The 26,322-nt window shown below is 36.6% G+C and overlaps 1 protein-coding gene and 1 pseudogene across 1 annotated transcript in view; both read left to right on the top strand.

The window, feature by feature from the left end:
* Positions 1-26,322, top strand: part of LOC121444962 (testis-expressed protein 11-like) — a 301,690-nt gene that overhangs the window by 87,193 nt on the left and 188,175 nt on the right. Inside the window, exons 9-12 of the mRNA XM_041646923.1 lie at positions 9,794-9,848; positions 13,505-13,600; positions 18,139-18,220; positions 21,376-21,454. Coding sequence (XP_041502857.1) covers positions 9,794-9,848; positions 13,505-13,600; positions 18,139-18,220; positions 21,376-21,454 — 312 coding nt within the window. The remainder of the gene's footprint in view (positions 1-9,793; positions 9,849-13,504; positions 13,601-18,138; positions 18,221-21,375; positions 21,455-26,322) is intronic.
* On the top strand, positions 21,803-22,585 carry LOC121444945 (annotated as a pseudogene).

The raw sequence follows: 26,322 nt of genomic DNA, 5'->3' as shown, positions 1-26,322 counted from the left end.
TGAGAATTTGACATTATATACAATAGTGCAGTGTGATCTGGGAGAAATTGCAGAGATGCCAAGAAAAAAATCTTACTAAGGGTCAACTGACTTTGACTCATTACTGTGCGCCACAATGTCTTTACTTGAAAAGTTAAGTACAATACCATGTATATCATAGGTGTGTGGTGAGGGTAACAATAAGTAGCTTAATAGTAGCTTTACAAGTTAACCTCCTACTCCCCGTGGTGCCTTTCTAGTTTCCTGGCTTCTACAGGTATCCCACATTAAGATACACAAATCTAAAGATTTGCTGCTATGGGTGAAAACATACAGTGTTGTCTTTCTGGGTTTGTGTTATCTTATTCAGTATAATTTGGAAAAGGACATAGTAGAACATGGGTTACATGAAGGGGGAAAGAAATAATGGGGGGTTTAAGTAGGAAAGGAGATGGGAGTATAGTACAGAGGAAGGGATGGGATGGTGGCCAAATAACTAATAGTAAGGATGTTTGAAAAGTCATATGGAAACCTAGCATTTTATATGCAGCCACACATATACACATAAATGAAGGCAAAGTGAAGTTGACAAGGACATATGAGGCAAAGTTCTGGGAGAACTTGAGGAAAGTTCAGGGTGAATATAATCAAACCATATTGGATGCATGTAAGAAATTCTCCAAGAAAAAAAATGAAAAACATATTGAAAAGATTAAGAATTTAGCTATGTACCATGACAAATTATTAACTATAAAACAATCATATACAGACTGATTTTAATAAAAAAATGAAACATATTAGCACCATCTAGTGGAAACACAAATCAAGCATTAATAATTTTAACCTAGAATATAATTTAATATTGATATTAATTTTGTGCTAGAAGAAATTGTATGAATTGTCTAGGAATTTAGAAGCCGTTTTCTGTAGTGCTCTTGGGTCCTGCCAGAAAAACACATTCTCTAAGTTTCCTTGTATATAAAATGTTTGAAAAATGAATGATATATACAACTTTAATTCTGTACAGATCAGGAAATAGAAATGTTCCCAGAGTAAGATATTTATTCAAGAGTGCACAGCTCGGTGTTAATCTTTAATTTTCTAGGGATAATCTTTCTCCTGGTGTCAAGAGTGTTTGTTCCTTCATTTCTAATTTTAATAATTTAAAACTTCTTGCTCATTTTCCATGTCAATAAAGCTAATGGCTTTCCCTTGGGTATTTGATCTTTTGAAAGCACCAGATTTTGGGTTTCTTAGTTATCCCCATTGTTTTTTAATTTTATCTCATTTCCATGCTAATCTTTGTGTTTTCTTTTCTTCTGCACTGTTGATGCTCCTTTTTCTCCCTTGTCCTTGGGTAGATTATTGGATCTTGACTTGATAATTTTATTCCTCTTTAAGTGTTAGAATTTCTATCTATACATGTTCCTGAAAGTATTGCTTTAGCTATATTCCATAAGCTTTGTTTTCACCTGATCAACCCTCCTCCATCACAAGGTATTTTTGTAATTCCTCTCCTGATTTTATTAATTGAACCATTGGTTTTTCATCTGTATATTGTTTAATTTTCACTTTTAGCAATTCACCAAATTTTCTTTTGTAGTTAGTCTTAAACTTAATTCCATGCTGAAGGAATATACTTTATGATTACAAGTTTCTTAAATCTAATGTGATTTTGTGTGGCCAGTACATGTTCTGTTCCCAAGTACCTTTTAGGTACATTTGAACAGAATGTTGGTGGTCTGTACTACAAATGGATTTTAGGGTTTAGTAGATTTATAGTGTTGTTAAGTCTTCTTGTATATGTTTTGAGTTATGCTGACTTCTATCCATTATTGAAAGAAGGATATCGAAAGTCCCAGTTATTGTTAAGTAATGTGTTTTTGCTTTCAATTTTGTCAGATTTTTTTCATGTGTTTTTGTGCTGTGTACTTATTATTATAATAAAGTATCTCCTCTTTGTTTTGTTTCATTTTTTGAAACAGGGTTTCATATAAACCAGGGAATCCATTAAATACAAGTAGATTAAATAATACAATAAAATTGTATTTGTAGAAGATGGCCTTGAACTACTGACCTTTTCCCTCTACCTCCCAAGTGCTGGAATTAAGGTGTGCACCACCATGTCTTGTTCTGAAATATTGTTCTTTATCTCTAGATAGTTAATTTTTTATTTTGAAGTTTCTCTTATATTTCCACAACCATTTAAGTTTTCTTAGAGTTATTTTTTATTATATTTTGTTCTATTTCTTTACTTTCAATCTCTTTGTACTTTTGAAAATTGTGTGGATTTTTATAGATAACAAGTAGTTGGATTTTATTTTTAATCTAATGTGAGAGCATCTCTGATATTTTATTGTATTTTAAAATTCATCTGTATTTAACATTACTGTTAATATTGATAGATTTATGCTTTTCTGTTCTTTCATATATATCTGATGATTCCTTTTCCTACTTTTGCTCCTTTCTTATCTCTTTTGTTTTTATTACTTATTTAAATAATACACAGTGATGAATTTTATTATGGCATTTCATACATATATTTCATTATACTCTGTTCTTACTCATCTCCTATTCCCACTGCCCTACCCATCCCCCAGGTTAGTGTTAATTTTTGACTTGATGAAATCTATAACCTCTTAAGAGATGGTCCTCTGGGCATGCCTATGCATTAATTGAGGTGGCAGGACCCGTCTTAATTTTGGGTGGTACCACTCCCTGGGCAAGGAATCCTGGTACAGTTAAATGGAGAAAGCAATCTGAGGATTGGCATGCTTTCATCCTTCTGTATTTTACCCCCACTTAGGCTTTTTATTTATATGTGTTTTTACAAGTCCTAGAGTTTTTCCTCCTATGTTTTCATTTTGATCTTCATTGTTCATAATGCTCACTGAGGTTGTCGGTACAATGAAACCAGACTGGGATGCAAGCAGATTTGTTTTTTTTCTCTTTCTAGGTCTTTGAACTACGTATCAAATCTGGGACTGATCATTCCACAGTTGGTGGACCTGTTTGTGAGGTTCACAATAATTTTTCCCAGCTCTATGATAATTAGTGATTTCAAATTCGCCAATATAACCATGCTTTATCATCACACTCTTGAGAGCTGTTTTAGTCAGTACTGTTGCTATGAAGAGACACCATGGTCATAGTAACTTTTGTCAAAGAAAACATTTAATTGGGGCTTGTTTACGGTTTCAGAGGTTTAGTTCACTGTCATCATGGCAGGGAGCATGGTGGCATGCAGACAGACAATGTTAGAGAAGTAACTGAGAGTTCTACCTTCTGGGTTTTTTTTTTGAGACAGGATTTCTTTGTAGCTTTAGAGCCTGTCCTGGAACTAACTCTTTAGACCAGGCTGGCCTCTAACTCACAGATATCCGCTGTCTGCCTCTGCCTCCCAAATGCTGGGATTAAAGGTGTGTGCCACCACCTCCTGGAAGCAGGAAGAAAAAAAAAACACTGGGCCTGATTTGAACTTCTGAAACCGCAAAGCCCCCCCCCCCCCCCATTCACACACTTCCTCCAACAAGGCCACACCTACTCCAACAAGGCCATACCTTCTAATCTCTCCAAAGTAGTACCACTCCCTGGTGACTAAGCATTCAGATATATGGGCCTATGGGGTGCTATTCTTATTGAAACCACCACAAGGGCATAGGCCAGGATATTCATATGCACCATGGTGATGGCCTAGAAAGATGGCAGTAAAAATCTTCCCCGTTTCTTTGTTGTAGTTGCAATATGACTAATTGCTTCAAGCTCTTGTTGCCTTGATTTTCCCACCATGATTGACTCTACTCCTAAACAGAAAGCCAGGATAAACTATTTCTCCCTGAAGTTGCTTCTGACAGGGTCTTTTAATCACAGTGGCAGGATAAAAACTAGGATAGCCCCCATCCTTTTCTTCCCCAAAGGATCTTCCCTTCTGCTATCATGTTATAAGAATTACATTACCATTTTTCCATCTATTTCTCACCCTTAAAAATTTCTTCCTCCTCTCCCATGGTTCCCTTTTTATTTTCACAACCACCCACATGCATGTGTACAGGCACACACATATATACACAAATTTAAATTTAGGTTTTGTATATGACAGAAAACAGAAGGTATTTATGTGAGTCTGATTTATTTTGCATAATGTAATGACCTCTGGCTTCATGCATATTCCTTCAAATATCATGGACTCAATTTTTACTTTGACTGACTAAAATTCCATTGTGCATATATACCCTATTTTTATTTATCCATTCATTTGTTGGTAGACATTGAGATCAGTTTCTTTTCATAGTTATTGTGATTATGTAAGTATGAATGTGCACGTATCTCTACTGGATGTTGATTTAGAGTTCTTCAGGTATATATTCATGAGTGGTTTAGCTGAATCATATAGCAGTTTCAAATTTTGATTTTTTTTAAGAACCTTAAGTCTGACTTCAAAAGTGGCTGTGTGAGTTACATTTCCACCAAAAATGTATAAAGATTCCTCTTCCCCCACATCATTGCCAGTATTTGTTGTCCTTAAAAATAGTTTATTATTTTTTTTTAGCTATCATGGGTTTTTTGTTTTTCCATATGAAGTTGAGCATTGTTCTTTCAAGGTCTGTGAAGAATTGTGTTGGGATTTTGATGGGGATTTCATTAAATTAGTAGATTGCTTTTGGAAAGATTGCCAGTTTTACTATGTTAATCCTACTGATCCATGAGCATGGGAGACCTTTCCATTTTCTTATCTCTTCCCCCAATTTCTTTCTTCAAAGACTTAAAATCTTGTCTTATAGACCTTTCACTTTTTGGGTTAGAGTTATAATAATTTTATATTATTTGTGACTATTCTAAAGGTTATTATAAATAATTAAATAAAATGCTGTGGGATCCCCGGCAGCTGTAGCAGTAGAAACGCTGCAGGTCCCCACGCGGCGGTGGCAGCAGGCCATGCGGTGGCAAGCTGTGGCCCCTAGAGCAGCCAGTCCTAGGCAGGGACTGGCACAGTTCTCCTAGTGGCTGCAATAGGCCATATGAGAGACAGACAGATAGGCAATCCATGAGACCACACTGCAGGTCTCTGAAGGCGGCTGGTCTCCGGCAGGGAGACACACAGTGGAGTGAGAGAGACAGAGGCATGGATAGGCACACCGTGCAGAGTGGGGTCGGATATTTATTTAGTGGGTTATGGAGGGGGAAGGGAGAAGGGGAGAAGAGAAGAGAGGGGGGAGGGCGGGAGGGAAAAAGGGAGAGAGAGAGGGGAGAGATAGAAACTACCTCTTCGAGAGGACAATGTAGGAGAGACTCAGGCTGTAAGCAGGAAGGAAGACCTGCCTCAGCAGATGGGGGGGGGGGCACGACACACGTGCTTGTCTCTTAAAGAGACAGGACAGACCATTACAGTTGTTGTTTGTCTTATTTCTTTCTCAGCCCATTTATCATTTGTATATAGGACGCCTACTGATTCTTTTAGTTAATCTTGTGTCCTGTGACATTACTGAAGGTAATCAGCTGTAGGAGTTCACTGGTAGAATTTTTGGCTTACTTATATATATTATCATATCATCTACAAATAGTGAAAGTTTGATTACTTCTATTTAAATTTGTATCCCCTTGATCTCCTTTTGTTGCCTTATTGCTGTAGCTAGAACCTTGAGTGCTATATTGAATAGATATGGAGAGAGTGGTAGACAACCTTGTGTTTTCTCTGATTTTAATGAAATCGTTTTGTTTTTCTCTCCATTTAATTTGGTGTTGGCCATTGGCTTGTTATAAATTGCCTTTATTATTATGTTTAGATATATTCCTTGAATCCTGTTCTCTCCAGAACCTTTATCATGAAGGAGTGTTGGATTTTGTCAAAGGCTTTTCTAACATTTAGAGATGATCATGTGGGGTTTTTTTTTCTTTCAGTTTGTTTATATGGTGGATTACACTGACAGATTTTCATATGTTGAACTATTCCAGAATCTCTGGGATGAAGCCTACTTGATAATGGTGGATGATGTTTTCAATGTGTTGTTGGGTTTGGTTTGCCAGTATTTTGCTGAGTATTTTTGTATCAATGTTCATGAGGGAGACTGGTCTATAATTCTCTTTCTTTGTTACATCTTTGTTTGGTTTGGGTATCAGGGTGACTCTGGCCTCTTATAAAGAATTTGGCAGTGTTCCTTTTGCTTCTATTGTGTGGAACAATTTGAGGAGTATTGGTATTAGTTCTTCTTTGAAATATTTGTATAATTCTGGGCTGAAACCATCTGGCCCTAGGCTTTTTTGGTTGTCAGATTTTTAATGGTTATTTTCATTTCCTTAGGGGTTATAGGCCCATTTAATTTGCTTATCTGGTCTTGATTTAATTTTGGTATGTAGTACCCATCAAGAGAGTTGTCTATTTATTTTAGATTTTCTAATTTTGTGTAGTCAGATTTTTGAAGTATGACTTAATGTTTTTCTGTATTTCCTCAGTGCCTTCTGTATTTATCATATTGTCTTCTGTAATATTTTGGAAAGTATATTGTGGCACACCTACATGCTATTGCTCTTCCTTTGGAGCTGTTTTTCTTATTCTTCTAGTCATCTGGACTAATTTGGTAAAATTTATTTTCCTTACAATTTGTGGTTTCTAGTGGTTTCTTCTCAGAGTTTTCTTTTTATTTGTTTAGAGTTAATTTTCACAGTTAAAGAAATTTGTTGTTGTGCTCTGCAGTCAGATAGGGACTAGTAATTATCTTTCATTAGTAGATTATCTTTCACTTGTGAGAGAACAGAATGTTAGGCAAATAACATCTCTCTCAAACCTTAGGTAGGAGGTTGATTGGCTTTTTAAGTTTACCTTTCTGAGAACCACCCTTTATCTTAGCTTAATTTTCATTTGGTGTTTGGTCAGAAATTCTGCTTAAGCCTATTGAGCCACTTTGGCTGAAGAGTCTTTGCTAATGGATCTGTGTATGCCTTAAGTAATGCTTTCTAGTTTGTCTTAGTGCTGCCTTTGATTGGGCCTCTCTGGATGCAGCTTTGTACGTGGGTTTCTTGAACCCTCGAAGATAATTGTGACCTTAAGATGTTGTTCCTGTCTATTTTTTCCTTGCTTCTTTATGCTAACCTTTTGCATGTTTTACTTGTTACTGCTATCATGGAGCAACTAGGCTCCTTGTATTTACTACCTCTGGTCTCTGTCCAAATAAAATCACCTCCCCTGGGAAGAAATCCAGAGAACGTTTTACTGCCTGCCTTCTCTCTCTATTGGGCAGAACCACTGTGTCACTTGACCAGGGCAGGTAGCAGGAAAACTATGAGAATTCTTGCCTATGATGGAGGTCTCTTACTTCAAAACGCCATAGCTTTACAAACTTAACAAAGTTAAGGTGTCCATAATTCCAGAGGCTAGGGTCCTAGACAGTCAACGGCCATCAGAGCTACCCTAGAGCTTCTGGGTCCTTTGCCAAAGGGAGGGACAGAATTGTCTCTAGAGTCACACTACCCTTCTAGGATGATCCAGTCGCACACTTTCATTGCTGTTTTTGACTGGAAGAAGGGTTAGCATTCCAGAATATATCTCTATAAAATAGGACTGGCAGTACTAGGCAAGCACTATATCTTTGCTAGCATGCTATTTACTCAGTTTTCTCATTTCTGTTTTTTTTTCTTTAGATGTAATCTAACTCTATAGTCCAGGTTGGTCTTGAACTCACCATCCTCCTGCTTTTAAGTACTGGAGTTATAGGCATGTACTGGCATACATAGCCTTTTCCCCCTTTAGGACAAAGTCTCATTATGTATATCAAGCTGGCCCTGAATTCACCATGTAGTCTAGTTTTTGTGTTGCTGAGGCAGGGTCTCATGTGACTGTAACTGGCCTTTAACTCCTTATCCTTCTGACTCCACCTCCCAAGTGCTAAGTTATAGTCATGTGCCTGCACTTCTGGTCTTGGATCTGTTTATGTAAAAAGTTTTTATATTTCAAAATATTATAACCATCTGACTGAAGATATTCTAAAGAGAGGCTTTTTTCTGTCCCTTTGTTTAGCTATCAAACTGTCCAAACAATGATTTTTCCTCAAATGTGGAATTTTTACCAGGAATCTCGTGCTGGAAGAAGGATAAGGCTGAAGCCTGGTGTTAACCAGAGGAAGAACTTTCCCTTAGAAAGAGATTTCATGTAGATTTGATGACTTATTAACTATCTTGAAAGACAGGATTTGAGACAATGATGGGTCAATGATGGGTGTGTGTGTGTGTGTGTGTGTGATCACATCTTAACTATGACAGTTCAGTTATACATACCCCTTGCCCTCATTTAAAACCTAAACATCATGTCATTACCCCCAAAAATAGATTTGGAGGAGACCACTGGACTGTATTTGTTATTCTTCCCAATGTGGTCACATAATTCCCTTTTTTGGTCCTTCACTAATACTTATCTCTTTTATTGGCATATTGACAATGTGTGTGTGAACTAGTTTGTTAGGGCTGTTACCACCCAGATTTTGTGCCCCCAAAACTCCAGTAATAGTATTGTTTTTGTGTTGGATAGTTTTATTTCAACTTGACACAAGCCAGGGTCGTCTGAGGGAACCTCAATTAAGAAATGCTTCCAAAAAAAATCTGTCTGTAGACAGGCTTGTAGGGCATTTCCTTAATTAGTGATCAGTTGGGGACCAGTGTGGGTGGGGCCAACCCTGGACTGGTGGTCCCAGGGTTCTGTAAGAAAGCAGGCTGAGCAAGCCATGGCAAGCAAGCCGGTAAACAACACTCCTCCATGACCTCTGCATCAGCTCCTGCCTCCAGGTTCCTGATGCAGAGGCCATGGAGGGGAAATGCTTACTGACTTGCTTCCCATGGCTTGCTCAGCCTGCTTTTTTATAGAACCTAGGATCAACAGCCCAGGGATACAGAATTCCTCCTTGGCTTCTGCTTCAGTTCCTGCCTCCAGGTTCCTGCCCTTACTTCATTCAGTGATAGAGTATGGCCCGACAGTTCTAAGAAATAAATCCTTTCCTCCTCAAGTTGCTTTTAGCCATAGTGTCTTATCACAGCCAAAGAAACCTTAACTAAGATATATGTATATATTCTTATATACTACATTAAAGTAGTTTACATATGTATGTAAGCTTTTACTTAACAAAAATTTAAGGCTGTTATATCCATATATATATATATACATATAAAGTATTGTTTTCACAAGAACGAATATATTTATGATATTCAGTAATGTACTGGGTGGTTTTGTGTGTCAACTTGACACAAGCTAGCATCATCAAAGGAAGGAGCCTCAACTGAGAAAATGCCTCTGTAATGCCTTAGTGATCAATGGGGGAGGGCTCAGCCCATGATGGGTGGTACCACCCCCAGTGGGCTGGGTCCTCCTATATAAATCATTAATCAAGAAAAATGCTTCCATAAGCTTGTCCATAGACCAGTTTGGTAGGGGTATTTTTTTAAATTTGAGTCCTCTCTTCTCAAATGACTGCCTAACTTGTATTAAGGTGACAAAAACCCTAACCAGGACAGCACACACACACACACACACACACACACACACACACACACACACACACACGGGCATTACTATAATTACTATAATTAAATGTTGATTTGTTGTTTATCTCCTCAGAAAGTTTTGGTTTTCTACAGTTACAAAGCATTGCTTTATAAAATTGATTTTTATGTGTTATTGACTAGTCTGTTGTTATGCCAAACAGAAAAATTGGAATAAAGTATGATTATACCATATCTTTTTAGTAATATATAGTTCTAAGTATATATATATACATATATATATATATTTGAAATGAATATGTACACATATATTTTTCTTTTTTAATGATAGCCAAAGCTATGAAATTGGGAAGATGGATACAGATTCTGTTGAACCAGAAATGCTGGTAAGGATCATTAAATATTGGAGAAGTAGATTAAAGAAATATAGTTTATGCTATTATAAAGTTGTAATAGATAATCCCTCATTGGTGAATAGATTTTATACTGGGCACATCATTTAACATTTTAGTGCATTAATTTCCATAAAATTTATATAATGATGTAATATACCCCATAAGTTCATAATCTAGTTCTGAATTAGTATATATAAAGCATTTTGAACAGTGTTTTCTTTGTAAGTTATAGCTTTTATTATTGCATAGTTTAAAATTTAATTGTTTTCCTTAAAATGCCAAGATAGAACATTCCTCCATCAATGTTCAACCTCTTAAAGACTTCACAACCTTCTCCAAAAGAACCACCAAATATGTGAGCTTCTAGCGGGACAGTTCTTCTGTTTAATTATTAAAAAGACTTTCCATACAATATATTCTGACCTTGGTTTCCCCTCTCTCAAATCCTTCCAGATCCCCTGCAAATCTACATCTTCTTTACCTTTCTCTTTAGAAGACAAACAGGAAACATAATATACTAGTAAAAGACCAGTAAGACAAAAAATGCCCAAAGTGATAAGAGACAAAAAGTTTACAAATATATTATTGACGTGATTTTGTGTCATCTATCCGTCTAATGCTGGGCATGGGATATCCACAGTGAGACTCCATTGATAAAACTAATTATTCCTTTGCAAGTGGGTATCAATTGTAGACAGCCCCTTGGTTAGGGGTGAGAGCCTATGTCCACCTGCCCCTCTCATCAGTGGACCCTGTCTAGATTGAACCTGTGCAAGCAGGCCCTGTGCATGCTGCCACAGTCTCTGTGAGTCCATATGTGCATCAGTCCTGTTGTGTTTAGAAGACAGTTTCCTTGGAGTCATTTAAACCTTCTGGTTCTTACAATCTTTCTGTTTTCTCTTCCTCGTAGCTCCCTGATCCCTGAGGGGAGGGTTTTGATGAAGACATCTCATTTAGAATTGAGTGTTCCAAGGTCTCTCTCTCACTCTCTGCACATTGTCCAGGTGTGGGTTTCTGTGTTAGCTGGCATCTACTGAAAGAGAAAGCTTCTCTGATAATGGCTGAGTGAGGCGCTGATCTAGCACGATGTCATGCCCATGGTCTATCTAGTTTCAGGTTCTTGGTCACCTGAGCAATGCCAGACCGAGGCTACATCTTGTAAAGTGGGCCATTACATCCAATCAGATAATGTTTTATTGCTCCAACAAAATTTGTGCAATTATTGCACCCGCATGCCTTGCAAACAGGTCACCACTGTAGATTGAAGAGTTTGTAGTTGGTTTGATGTTTACCTTTCTCCTCTGGTAGCATTCAAGGTACCTTCTAGCACCTTGAACACTAGTCAGTAGGAGTGAAGGCTCTAAATAAGCACCAGTTTAACTTCTCTATGTTCCATGAGTTGTGTAGGTGTTGTCTTTAGCAATAAGGCCTTATCATCAGTTAGTAGAGAACAACCTTGGCAACAGCCTGTGCTTGGGGATTCCTATAAAAGTATAGCTAAATTTTATGTTTTTAAAAAATTTTCACATACCACTTTGTGAAAATTCACAGGCCATGCTTTTAATGTTTTTGAACTTTTCTGTATATATTTTATACCTGGATCAAATTTTAAAATGTATTTAAAGAACGGTAGTGCCAGTGAAATAAATGATACCTTAAGGATGTAGAAGGGTGCTAGAAAAGAGACAGGGTTAACTAGATTTTGGTAGGAGATAGGTCTTGTAGATAGAAGTCACAGAGTGAAAAAAAGAGGGACGAAGAATTTAGATGAGAGGATATCTTGCGAAGAAAGATAGAAAATAGTACCTATGTTATAGTGATATTTTGTGTTTTATTTTTTTATTTTTTTTTTATTTTTCGAGACAGGGTTTCTCCGTAGCTTTTGGTTCCTGTCCTGGAACTACCTCTTGTGGACCAGGCTGGCCTCGAACTCACAGAGATCTACCTGCCTCTGCCTCCCGAGTGCTGGGATTAAAGGCTTGAGCCACCACCGCCCGGCCTTTATTTGTGTTTTAATAAATAAATCTTGCCTGAAAATAAGAGTGCAAAGCTAGTCATACTAGTCCGCCATACAGGCCAGGCCATAGTGGCACACACCTTTAATCCCAGCAGCCACACTAGTTAGCCATAGACTATCTAGTGGTGGTGCACGCCTTTAACCCCAGCACTAGAGAGGAACAGGAGGAGACAGGAGCTCAGTGTCTCAGTCTGCAGTCAGTCTGCATCCACGCAGAGGACAGGATCACCCAGCCTTGGTAGAGGTATGAACTCTCTTGTGGTTATCTGACTCTGGGTTTTTATTATTTGTGCTACATTATGTGACTGAAGAGGAATGTTACTTTGAAAAGTGTGGTGGAGTAGTATTTTGAAGTAATTTTTTCATTATCATAGGAATAACTTACTGAAGTATAATTTAGTGATAGTAAATTCCACAAATCTTAAGTACACAGCTTGTTGATTATTTTATAGTCTTCTAACCATAAGATTTAGAAACTGTTACCACTCTGTGCCAGTTAATACACACTCCTGACTTTTATTGTAGATTATCTTGGGCTATTCTTAAGTTTTGTATAAATGGAAATATCCAACATGTACTAGTTGACGTCTGGCTCATTTTTTAAAATATAAATCCTGAGATTTATCTATTCTCATGTCTTTCTAACAAGGGAATACTTTGGATATAATGAAATAGCTACAGTATTTCTTAGAGATTCCATATTTGCTCCATAAAATTTCTCTATAGGAGCTTTTAAACTCTTACAGAATTGCTTCACGGCAATTGTATTACTTTATTTAAATCTTATTTTATCCATCTTAGTTTTTAAATTTAAAAATTAAGAGAAATGATAATTCAAACATCATTCCTCTGGATTCCTCTTTATGCTTAACATTAAAAAAAAATCAGTAGGTCATCTTTGCCTTGTCTTACTATCCCTATTATACTTAGAGGCAGACACACTTATTGAAATATAAACTCTTATTTTTAACATTTGTTTATTATTAATATTTTACTAGTCATGTGCATATAATACATTTGTATTCAACATATTATTCTCTGTTCTCCTCCTCCAGTTCTTCCTATAAATCTGTAAACTCATCCACATTGATCACAATTACTCCCTGTATCAGTGCTGTCCTGGTTGGAGACGTTGACTTGATTAAATGATACTTTATTCATTTTAAAATGCTGCTAAGTTAAGTTTTAAATTAGGGATGATAAAGTACTTTAATGGTAAGATGCCATTAAGAAATAAATTGTGTTAATTAGGACACAGTGCCATTTGCATCCAAGAAGATCCCAGAGGGTTCTTAGGCCAGCAGGACCTTGTCTCAAAAAACTAACCCCTGCCAAAAACCCCAAAGCAAGAAACAAACAAAAACTACTACCACCAAAAGCAAAATAAAGAAAAAACACACACAAAAAAGGAAGATAGTCATTTTAACAGTTATATTGAATTTAAACAAGTCAGAAGTATAAATAATGCTATCATTTCTCAGATAATGTTTGGTATCCACTAGTGCAGTGAGAGTACGTGCTATTACAAAAAGATAGCTTATTTTGAGATAGTGTCATCATTGGGCAAATGCCAGTCTGTTGTTGTAGTTTAATTCTTCAGCTAGAAGCTCTTCTCTGTTGTTTATTATAGGCTAAGGCTCTGCGATTACTGGCCACTGTTTATTTGGATTGTAATGATGAAGAATATTATGGTAAGGCCCTCATTGCTGTACGTCTAGCAAACAAGGTATGAGACATTTACTTTTTGATATTAATTTAAAATTTTCCAAGTTTCAATTCACAGTTTGAAATCCAATTTAGACATTTATTTGCTTTAGTATGCTTCTTTGATTTTTTATTGATTTTTATCGAGCTCTACATGTTTCTCTGCTCCCCTCCCTGACTCTCTTCTCCCCTTCAACCTTCCCCCAAGGTCCCCATGCTCCCAATTTACTCAGGAGATCTTGTCTTTTTCTACTTCCCATGTAGATTAGATCTATGTAAATCTCTCTTAGTGTCCTCATTGTTGTCTAAGTTCTCTGGGGTTGTGTTTTGTAGGCTGGTTTTCTTTGCTTTATGTTTAAAAACCACCTATGAGTGAGTGCATGTGATAATTGTCTTTCTGTGTCTGGGTTACCTCACTCAAAATAATGTTTTCTAGCTCCGCCCATTTTCCTGCAAAATTCAAGCTGTCGTTATTTTTTTCTGCTGTGTAATACTCCATTGTGTAAATATACCACATTTTCCTTATCCATTCTTCAGTCAAGGGCCATTTAGGTTGTTTCCAGGTTCTGGCTATGACAAACAAAGCTGCTATGAACATAGTTGAGCACATGTCCTTGTGGCACGATTGAGCATCCTTTGGGTATATACCCAAAAGTGGTATTACTGGGTCTTGAGGAAGGTTGTTTCCTAATTTTCTGAGAAATCGCCACACTGACATCCAAAGGGGTTGTACCAGCTTGCATTCCCACCAGCAATGCAGGAGTGTTCCCTTTACCCCACAACCTCTCCAGCATAAGTTGTCATCAGTGTTTTTGATCTTGGCCATTCTTACAGGTGTGAGATGGAATCTCAGAGTTGTTTTGATTTGCATTTCTCTGATGACTAAGGTGTTGAACATTTCCTTAAGTGTCTTTCAGCCATTTTAGATTCCTCTGTTGAGAGTTTTCTGTTTGTGTCTGTACTCCATTTTTTTTATTGGATTATGTGATCTTTTGGTGTCTAATTTCTTGAGTTCTTTGTATATTTTGGAGCTCAGACCTCTGTCTGATGTGGGGTTAGTGAAGATCTTTTCCCATTCTGTATGTAGGCTGTCATTTTGTCTTGTTGACCATGTCCTTTACTGTACAGAAGCGTTTCAGTTTCAGGAGGTCCCATTTATTAGTTGTTTCTTTCAGTGTCTGTGCTTTAAAAAACACAACACATTGTTACACTCTCTTCTGTAGTACATAAAGGTAAAATAAAATATTTCTGTGATCTGAATTTTTGTGTTCCTCTGTAATTTTTATGTTGAAATTTAATCTTCAAGGTTACAGAATTATGTTGGGACTTTGGGAAGTGATTAAATGAATGTCAACTTCTCTTGAATGTCATTAGCAGTTTTATTTTTAAGAAAGACAGGTGGTGCGCATGCCATAGTGCATGTGTGCTAGCCAGTGGTTAGCATGGTGGATGTTTTTTTTTCTTACTTTATGTGGGGTTCTGGGTAATTAGGCTTATGCAGCAACTTAGGCCACTCTGGCATCTCAGAAGTCGAGTTGTGCTGTGATTTAAGAAACACAGATTTGAAATTTGCCCCCATCAGTGTGGTTTACCTACATATGAAGCTTTTGTGGGATGTTCATAATCTGAGAATTTTATTTTTTCCAAGATTACAATATTGAAGATTCCAGAATTGTTTTTGAGGATTTTATTTTTAACCACTTATTAAGTATATTTGTAGAAGTACTTATGAACTTCATGTGAGTAAATCAATTTTTCAGAGGAGTCAAATTCTTACGTAATTTTAAAGACAAATGTGCTGGTTGCCACTGGTTCTATTCCCTTGACATTTCTGAATTAATTATTCCTCAGGCTGTAAGCTTGGTTCTATAGCTAGCTTGCTTATAGGGTCTTATGAGAGAAAGATTCTTATTGTGAATAAGCATTCGGTTTTAGATGAACAGAACTACTACATCAAATAAAACAAATCTTTTTAAAACAACAACATAAACTAGCAATGAATACCATTTAGCTTAACATTATAGTTTAAACCAGGGCTCTTTTCTTTCACCCTTTCTTTGCCTGAGTAATTTTTTTTTTTTCCGAGACAGGGTTTCTCTGTAGCTTTGGAGCCTGTCCTGGAACTCCCTTTGTAGACCAGGCTGGTCTCGAACTCACAGAGATCCACCTGCCTCTGCCTCCCGAGTGCTGGGATTAAAGGCTTGAGCCACCACCGCCCGGCTGCCTGAGAAATTTTTATGTGATCCCCAGTATACATGAATATAAAACAGGTCTACAAATCAGAATTTTACTCATAATAACTTGTAAAGAAAGTTATTAAACAAACCTTTGGCATACATATAGTTTTATAAAATTTATAAAATGAATTTATCCATTTATTTAGGATGAAAGTAAATTTGACACTAATGAAAAAATAAAAGGCCTAAGGAATGACCCTTGTACCTTGTATGGACAAATGTTGCAAGAAGATAGTTACTACAGAAAGGGGACTTTACCACATGCTGAATCTGCTATGTGCTAGTTAGGTTTGTATTACTATGATAACACCATGACCAAAAGCAACTTAGGGAGGAAGCAGTTCATTTCAGTTCACAGATTTCAGTTCATCATCAAGGCAGAAATTCAAGCAGGCCAGGAATCTGGAGGCAGGAACTGAGAAAGAAGAGGCCATGGAGGAAGGCTGTGTACTGGCTTGCTCCTCTTGGTTTGCTCAGTTTGCTTTCTTATATACCCCATGACTCATAGATGGCACCTCACTGAGATGGCTGGGCCCTTCCACATCAGTCATCAATCAAGAAAATTCCTTACAGGCTTGCCTGCAGACTAGTTTGATGGGGTTATTTGTCCCCCATTGAGTGTAGGCTGGGTAAGCCTGCGTTAAGATAATCAACTTAAGAAAAATTTAGTAAGTCTTAAAGTTGAAGAAGTTTCAGTTTGTGGACTGTCAGCCTGTTACTTTTGGGCAGGTGACAGGCTAGGACATCATAGTGGGAGCATGTGATAGAAGAGACCTATTCACCTCATAGCACCTGAGAAGCAGGCCACAGGAGCAGGAGAGGGAGGAGAGACAGTGTATGTTAGAAGCACCAAAGTGCCAGTATCTCCTTCAGTAGGATTGCTCTCCCCTTTTCCAATAAGCTCTACCTACTAAAGACCCATCATTTCCAAATAGCACTAGAAGCTAGGGAACACACTAATAACATGGTTTTTTTGTTTGACAATTCAGATCCAAATTATAATGTTATAATATACATAGTTTATATGCTTGGGTGTGGGTGTATATATATATATATACATGTGGGTATATATATATATATACACACACATGATATATGTCACACTCGAAAATGTTCACATTACATTTGAAGTAGTGGGAAATCAGATAATGTGATGATATGAAGTCTCAGGTTAGAGTGAGCTTCAAAGAAGGCAGAATGGAAAGATACAGTATGAGAAATCTAATCACAGTAATAAATCAGAATGAAAGTTGACTAATTTATTCTCTGTATTTATGTCATATATATCAGTAAATATTTACAGAGTATGGATCCAGTAAGTACATTATTTATTTATAAGCTAACTGTCATTGTCGAAGGAATGGTTCGGTGCCTAGTCTGTACATTGTTTTAAAGATTTATTTCATATTATATACAGTGTTCTGCCGGCATGTATACCTACATGCCACAAGAGGGCACCAGATCCCATTACAGAAGGTTGTGAGCTACCATGTGATGGCTGGGAATTGAACTCAGGACCTCTGGAAGTGCTCTTAACGTCAGAGCCAGTTCTCCAGCCCCAAACAGTACATTTTTAAAGAGCTTTCACCCTCTACATTCTTTTAGGTTTAGCCAGTTGTAGCAATGGCAAAAGTAGAGACAGACAAGAATTCACAGTTGGCTAAGGGCTAGCCAACAATAACTTAGAAATATCATTCAGACAACATTATTAGTGGCGGACATGATAGCTATGTCCTATAGAAACAATGATACATTTTATGGATTTTCTGCTATTCTTTAAAAAGGATGCTTATACATACAAATGACATTATACAGACTGAGAAGGTTACATTTAGGAATATATATGTATATATAAGCATTATATAAAGTTGATACATGTATATATATGAAATTAGTGAAAACGAGGCCATGAATTTGGAAGAGAGCAGGGAGGTGTATATTATAGAGTTTTGAGGGAGAAAAGGGAAGAGAGAAAGGTTGTAATTATAATCTCAAAAATAAGAAAACTAGAAGTGGAAAATAATTCTAACTGATATTTAAGGTTTTCCTTAGAATATGGTGTGAGATTTGCCATTTGAATATTTACATTGTCATTAAATGTTTGTCAGACCATGGAAATGTTTTGCATACTTTTTCTTGTATTATGTTATTGAGGTTGAATAAAGTTTTAGAAACTATACTTAGAGATAGAACAGTTGTTATTATATGATTTCCTTTGATTCTGAGTCATCATGTAAAGGTTGAACAAAACAGGCAATTAACTTGAAAATTGTCTTTTCACTCCAGAGTTATAATATCATTGTGATTTCTTTCTTTAAAATAGGAACACTTAGATCCAGCTGGGCTTTTCTTAAAGATGAGAATCCTCATGAAAAACAAAACATGTAATGGAGAACTCCTTGAAGGTATCATTTCTCTGTGTAAAGAACATACAATTTTGAAATATCAGCACAAAGAAATTTTGTAATTTACTAACAATAGGTATAATTTGGAGGTGGTTGAGATGGAAACTGATCAATAGAAAAGGAATTATTGACTAGGAGGAAAGAGAGAAGAAAGAATAGGAGCGAAATTAAAAGGTGCTTTTAAAAAGGACCAAATCAAAGCAATCAGTTTCCTTTTAGTTTAGCAGAAAATTACAGCTGCTTGACCTTTATGAAAATTTCTACAATCATGAACAAAGAATTCTTGTTTTGGAGGGGTCATGCGAAAAGAATGACCATTTTATTGAGGGACTTGGAGATGGGCATGGGGATTGAGGAAGTACTAAGGGGAACAATGAGATCTGTGTTCTCAGGCTGAGATATTCCTGGCCTCCTCCACAGTTTCTGAAAGAGAAAAACTAGTCATTGAATGAGACTGTCTAATGATGTTCTTTTAAATAATTACTTGTATAAACATTGTTGTTTGTTTTTCAGTTATGCTTAAGGGTGTAGAATATGCATAGAAACAAATATACTCATATATAGATGTATGTCTTTGGCAAGTACCTATTTTGTGTTTCAGCTTATCTGCAAAAGAGATACAATAATAATAATAATAATAATAATAATAATATCTATCTTATGTTGTTTGGCAAATCTTACAAGAAAATGTATGTAAAGCATTTATCACATATATCCTATATAGCTCAGGCTGTACTTGAATTCTCTAAGTAGCTGAAGACGGACTTAAACTCTTAATCCTCTTGCTTCCATTTTCCACATTCTGGGGTTGTAAATCCACCATGCCTGGATATTTTAGTAATCTTTAAGAACTGAGTTATTTGTACTATATAAAAATATGTGTTAGTATAATTAATCATACAATAAAAAATGTTTAATAATTAGGACAGTAATCAAATTTGGCAGTAGCTCTAAGTTTTGTGCTAATAATTGCCAAATCTTTCTGTGTGCTCTAGAAGTTTAGTCACTCAGAAGACCTCAGAAGACCAGGTGGTGGGGGGGCACTCTAGAGGCAGAGGCAGGGGGATTTCTAAGTTCAAGGCCAGCCTGGTCTACAGAGCAAGTTCTAGGAGAGCCAGGGCTATACAGAGAAACCCTGTTTCGAAGAAAGAAAAAAAGAAAGAAAAAAGGAAGCCCAAATATAAAGAGGACTCCATATCACCTCCACATACATAGACTGAAAACTACTAAGAACCAGGGTGACAACTCCACTTTCTTGCATTAGGAGGCTAAAGATGTTAACCCCCTTAAGGAATAGACTTGCTAAAACTATTCCTATGTATGAAAATAAGATATATTATTGAAATTACCAAGTTTGAAATTGGTTAGTTTTGGAATTAGAATTCATCATTACAATGTTTATCTAAATGTAATATCAGAAGCAGAGTTTAAAGGAATTTTTCTGAAATTGTTATAAATTATGAGACTTCTATAAATTTAAGGTTTTTCTATTAAAGCAATAAATATTTTACTTTACTATTTTGAGGAAGTAAGTTTATAATCTGTTCAATTTTACACTGCTGGGGACCGTGCATGCTAGGCAAGTTCTGTACTACTCAGCTCCATCCCTAGCTGTAGTCTGGTCATTTCTTTACAAAAGTATTTTCCTTTTAGAGTGATTAACTTAATTGCAGGCATTAGAGTTCCTCTGGTATTTTTATAACAGAAAAATTTAGAAAAACACCTTTTATTTGAGACAAAATCTCATAGCCTTAGCTGGCCTGGAATTTGCTGTGTAGACCAGGTTGGCTTTGAACTCAGAGAGATGTGTATGCCTCTGCCTCCCGAGAACTGGGATTAAAGACGTGTGCCACCATACCTGACTAAAATTTTAAAGTAGACAGGTTTTCTTTATCGTGAAATAATATCACAAACCATCAAAGAAAAATTTGGATGATACTCAAAATACTTATGTTTCCACTATCCCCTAGAACAGGGGTTCTCAACCTGTGGGTTGCAACCCTTTTGGGGTTGCATGACCCTTCACAAGTGTTGCCTAAGATGATCATAAAACACAGATATTTACATTATGACTCATAACAGTAGTAAAGTTACAGTTATGAAGTAGCAACAGAAATAATTTTATGGCTGGGGTCACCAAGCATGAGGAACTGTGTTAAAGGGTCACAGCATTAGGCAGCTTGAGAACCACTGATGTAGAATATAATCTTGATAGCAAAGCTTTTTGTGTATTTTGTCTAGTGCTAGATTCCTAGTACAGATAATAGTGACAAATTCAGAGAATATATTCACTAAATATTTGGAGAATTAATCATTAAATCTAAGCATAGTAAATTTTAGCAATTTGATGATATTGTTAGCATTTTCTTAGTCTACTTTGTGTTTTTGTAGAATTAATATTGCATATAAATTGGTTTTTAAATTTTGTATTTACTGGTAGTTGGAAATATTCTTATGTTAGTGTATAGTCAGTTTTTCATGTTGCTTAATGGTTAATGTTAGCAATGGTTATATGATAATTTATGGTTACACATTTCAAGATATTTTTTTCTGCTTTTTATAGTATAAACTCTTTTGAATATCTTTTTTCAGAATTTTTTCCATATTTCAGATGACTTTTCAGAAGTATAATTTTTGAAGAAAGGGAGTAACAATAATAGCAGCTGTCATTTATTTAATGTTTAGTAAGTGATACATTGCTTTATAATATCCATATATTATCTCATGGAATCTTCTTGATAACAAAAAGATATTGGTAGTATAGTCACCATTTTACATGTGACAAAACTAAGGTAAAGAAAAAGGAAATAACTTGCCCATAGTTTTACAGGTGGTAACTGGTATCAAGTTTACATCCGACTTCAGATTTCAAGCTCTTAAAGTTGATTTTGGAAGGTTTGCAGTAGGTTACCTTGTGGTCCACATTAGGGTGTCAATGTCACTACCCTCTTTCTAGTATTGGATATTAATCTGTTAAAAAGATCTTGGTGAATTATTAGGTAAAATATGGTATATGGCAAATATTTAATATGGCTATTTTGAACAGAAAAATTATTGAAAGCAGCTCAACTTCCTATAAATGAATTTGATATGATTTTTTCATTTTCATTCATTTTTTTCTTAGTATGATTAATGAATTAATTTTTCTTTGTTAGCTGTCATGGAAATACTACATCTTGCTATGCCCTTGGAGTTCTGTCTGAGTGTTACTCAATTCCTTATTGATAATAAAAGGTAGGAAAATCGATTTTTTTCTTTCTATAATGAATAACTTTTTCTGTGTTTTTGTTAACACATTGAATCTTTATATATTCATGTTCATTCTTAGAAAGTATGACATTATTATACTTATCAGTATAATACTTATCAGTATAATAATGAGAGTACTGCTTTCTAAGTCACTTAGACAATAGTAAAATTAATTTTAAAGTTTGTATTAAGTTTTTCAAAGTAATGAAAAAACCCACCCTACACTGGTTTTGTAAAAACGAACAGTTGAAGGCCCGGTAGGCCAAAATGGTGGCAGCTGCAGGCCACAGTGGCAACTGCAAGGCAGCACTGTCACGGAGCAGCAAAGTCTGAGTGCTGGTGGAGAAATTCATGCGGGAGAAGGCTGTGGAGAGAAGGAGTGTTATCAACGAACATAGTAGTAACTTTAAAGCTGTGTATATTCCTGTCAATGAATATTGTCTCCATAAAACTGGCTTGAGAGCAAGAAAGGGCAGCTTAGCCCATCTGTATGATTAATTATCTTCTTGTTTATCTTGGGTGTCATCAATCTATTCATGCTGCTTGTCATCTGAGCTGTGATTGGCATTGGTCCAAATGGCTGTAACAGCATGGAGTTTCATGAAAGCGATCTGCTGCTATTCAAGCAAGTATTTGATTCGGGAGCCATCCATTCTTCTTATAAGCGCACAGTAGGAGGAAGAGGGAATGAAAACCTGGTCATTAGGCAAAAATCAGCCTGTTTGTTTTTCAGCAAAGGACAACCAAGCTGAGTATAGAAAAAAACAAAACCTCAATCACAAAATTTTTCCACCTAAGGACACAAAAGGTTTTATTCTGCAGGGCTCTGGGAATTTCATCTGCCAAATGGAGTGAAAAGTTTGAATGTTGAGAAAGCATCAACCGAAAGGATGAGCAGCAGTGCTACCAGTGATTTCTATATCAGAGTTGACAACAGCATCATCCTCAATGGAACTGTGATGGTTAACCCACCTTGTCTGCTCAGTTCCTCCAGCAGTGACCAGTCAGGGGGTGGTGATTGGGTGCACTACAAGCTCTGCATGCGTGCCTTCAGCTTTCTTCAAAGTACAAATAACAGGCCACAACATGGACGGCCAGGTCTCAGACGACCCTTGAAGAAGCACTCATTAGACTATCTGTCCCCAGGAGCCAATATGTTCAGATCTCAGCTTGATCTTTTCTTTTAAAGAACTCATGTGAACCATGATTGTAGAGTTTGGGATAACTTGTAATTATTTTAACGGGGGAGCACCACTAATATCTATTATGCACTTTCTGTATTTAAGGGATTTTGAGTAGCTAAATTCTAATAAACTTTATTTAGTTGCACTGATCTTTAAATGTCAGTTCTCTAAAATAATTATGGAAATTAATAATGCTGAGCAGTGGTGGCACACATATTTAATTCTAGCACTTGGGAGGCAGAGGCAGACAGATCTCGAGTTCCAGGCCAGCCTGCCTACAGAGGGAGTTCCAGGACAGCCAGGACTACAGGAAGAAACCCTGTCTTGGAAAAACAAACAGAGGTGGGGGGGGGGGGGAGAAGGGAGGAAGGGAGAGAGAGTAATAAAATCAAAATTAATCTTAAAAAACCCAAGATCCCATAGAGTTAGGCTACATTAGCTTGCGTGCCAGAGTAGGTGAAACAGGAAGGAATGAGTATGTGTTATTTTACAGTTTTTATGTTCTTTGGGTTTATTTTCATGGGATCATGAGTTAGGTCTAAAGAGTCTTTACAATTTTTTAGAGACATTTTAGTGTTTGTCAAACTTTAATGTCAAGGACCAGCCTCAATAAAAGTACTTTTACCAGGGTAGGGGTATGGGAATTGAAGAAATATAAGTAAAGAATATGAAGACACATAAAAATAATAGGACAGAAAACAGAGAATTGGGAGGGCATTCCAATGACTGCAATCCTGAAAATCCCTCCCCACCCAGTTTATTTTTCCACAGCTTTTATATACTCAAAGTAAATGGGGGAAGAAGGTAACAACGACTTTTATCAACATGATACAGAAGCATAATTCACACAGTCAATGGTTTATCACTCTGAGACATCAAATCATTAGCATTCTGTTGTCTAGGTAGCGGAAGGTGCTCTAGGTCACAATGGGGAAGACCACCCTGCCCTTCCCTAGGTGACCTCATAGTTACTAAAGAAGGAGCGGAAGTACATTTACATATTCTGACCCCCTATTAGGACGGTGTGGGCTTACTCGAATGAGCTGTCTAATTTCAAAAGAACCAAGCAATCACCTCCTGAGTTAGGACACACACAACTATATTTGTCATATCTCCAAACTCTCTTGACGGTCAGACAAGGTGGAAATGGGCCTGCATTTTTCAGCCTCCACACTTTAACATCATCAAAATCAATATGGAATAACCACTATCATTTGCCATTAGGGAAATGCAAACCAAAACCACAATGTGAAGCTAGCCACTGGGATGGCTGTAATTTTTCAGTCTTGGGGCCATTATGGGTGTTAGGGTTCACTCTCACAGGTGATCTGGTTGGCTGACTTTGATGACATTCTATCATAAATGGACATGTTGCTGGTAGAATTTCTTTCAGGATGCATGAGTTTTATAATACCTATTGCTTTGTAACAAGCAACCCTAAAACTTACTGATTTGCCTCATTAAATCACTCTCTTGGAGTTCTGTGGCTTGATTGAGCTCACCTTGGGTGGCTATTGCTTGGGAGGTCTTGTGGATGCAATCAGAAAGCAACTGGTGCTAGAAATATTTAAACTTGTAGATTCTAAAAAAATGACTGGGCCGAATATTCATTATGTTTTCTTCACTTACATACCTGTTGCCTGAAATGTTTGAAACATCTGGAAGTTAATCAGCTATCTTCTTCTTATCTACTTAGCTTAGACTTCCTTATAACATGAAAAATTTGAGGAAGTTTGATATCTTACATCATGATATGGTTTATCCAGAGTTGCAAGAAATAAGAAACTAGAAGGCAAGAATATATTATCATCAGAAATCAATAAGACTCAGGAAATAATAGCAAGGAGTGATAAGCTAGATTGTATCACATTAAAAAATCAGTATGCTGGGGACTGGAGAGATTGCTCAGTGGTTAAGAATGCATAATGTTCTTGCAGAGATCCTGAAGTGGATTTCTAGCATGGATGCTGGGCAGTTTACAACAGCTTCTAACATCAGCTCCAGGCAGACCAGGCAGCTCTGGCCTCCATGAGCACCTGCCGTAAATACACACACTCTCTCTCTCTCTCTCTCTCTCTCTCTCTCTCTCTCTCTCTCTCTCTCTCACACACACACACACACACACACACACACACACACACACACACTCACACACACACACACACACACACACACACACACACACACACATACACACACACATACACACAATTATAAATAAACTTAAAAAAACAGTCTGCATTGTAAAAGAAACAGTGGTTCAAAGAAATGGTCTAAAGAATGAAATAAAATATTCACTAGCTATTTATTGGACCAGGAATTAATAACTAGAATGTATAAATATCAAGCACTAAGTTTCTAAATAATCCAATCAGTAAATAGGTAAGTGAGCTGAATGAAGCAGTGCAAATGGAGCTAGTGAGACCGCTTGGTGGGTAAGGGCACATGCTATGCGAGCCTGGTCACCTGCATTCGAGTTCCAGAGCCCATCTAAAGGTGATAGGAAAGAAGGAACTCCAAAAAATTATCTTTTGACTTCCACATACATGCCCATGTACACATCTTGCACTGTGAACACATGCACACACACTAATAATAAGATAAACCTTTTAAAAAGTACCAATAGTAAACACACAAAAAAAACTCACCAAATGGTACTGGTCAAACAGGATAGCTGCACGTAGAAGAATGAAACTAATTCCTTATCTCTCACCTAAAAAAAAAACAAACAAAACAAAACTCAACTCCAAATGGATCAAGGAACCTTAGCATAAGACTGGATACTCTGAATCTGACAGAAGATAAATGGGGAATATGCTTCTATTTTTGGGCACAGGATAGAACTTTCTGAATAGGACCCCAGTAGTACAGGCAGTAAGACCAACCACTGACAAATGGGATACCATAAAACTAAAAAAAAAAAACTCTGTACAATAAAGAACACAACATCATTTGAGTGAAGAGGCAGCCTACAGAATGGAAAAAAAAAACTACTGGCTATACATCAGACATATCTAGCATACATAAAACAACCTCAAAACTAAACATCAAGAAAGCAAACAACCCAATTAAAAATTGAAGCTAGAAACTAAGAGTACTCAAAGATGAAATGCAAATGGATGAGAAATTGTTTTAAAATGTACAAGATCCTTAGTCATCAGGGAAATGCAAATCAAAAGTACCTTGAGATTTTTATATTATCCCAGTCAGAATGGCTAAGATAAAAAAGAATAAACAAACAAAACAACAACAAAACCAAATGACAACAAATGCTGCCAAAGATGTGGGGAATGAAGAACACTAATTTATTGTTGGTTGGAGTCCAAAATGGAGCAACTACTGTCCATGTGGAGGTTTCTCAAAGAACTAGATATAGGTTAACTATATGATCCAGCTATTCTACTCTTGGGCATATTCAGAAAAATTCTAATTCCTACTACAGAGATCCTTGCTTATCTGTGTTCATTGCTGCTCTATTTATAATAGCCAGGGAATTGAAACAGCCTAGATGTCTGTCAGTGGATGAATGGATAATGAAAAATGCCTCTGTCTGTCTGTCTGTCTGTCTGTCTGTCTGTCTGTCTATCTGTCTATCTATCTACATGGTAGAATATTATTCAGTCAGAAAAATAAATTGTGATAATCTCAGGTAAATGGGTGAAGTTGGAA

The sequence above is a fragment of the Microtus oregoni genome, unplaced genomic scaffold (genome assembly GCF_018167655.1).
Source record: "Microtus oregoni isolate MIOR12 unplaced genomic scaffold, Mior012 000150F_ref0000365, whole genome shotgun sequence".
NCBI classification, from domain to species: domain Eukaryota; kingdom Metazoa; phylum Chordata; class Mammalia; order Rodentia; family Cricetidae; genus Microtus; species Microtus oregoni.
Note: the sequence above shows the minus strand (reverse complement) of the source record. Positions and strands in the feature narration are given on the sequence as shown.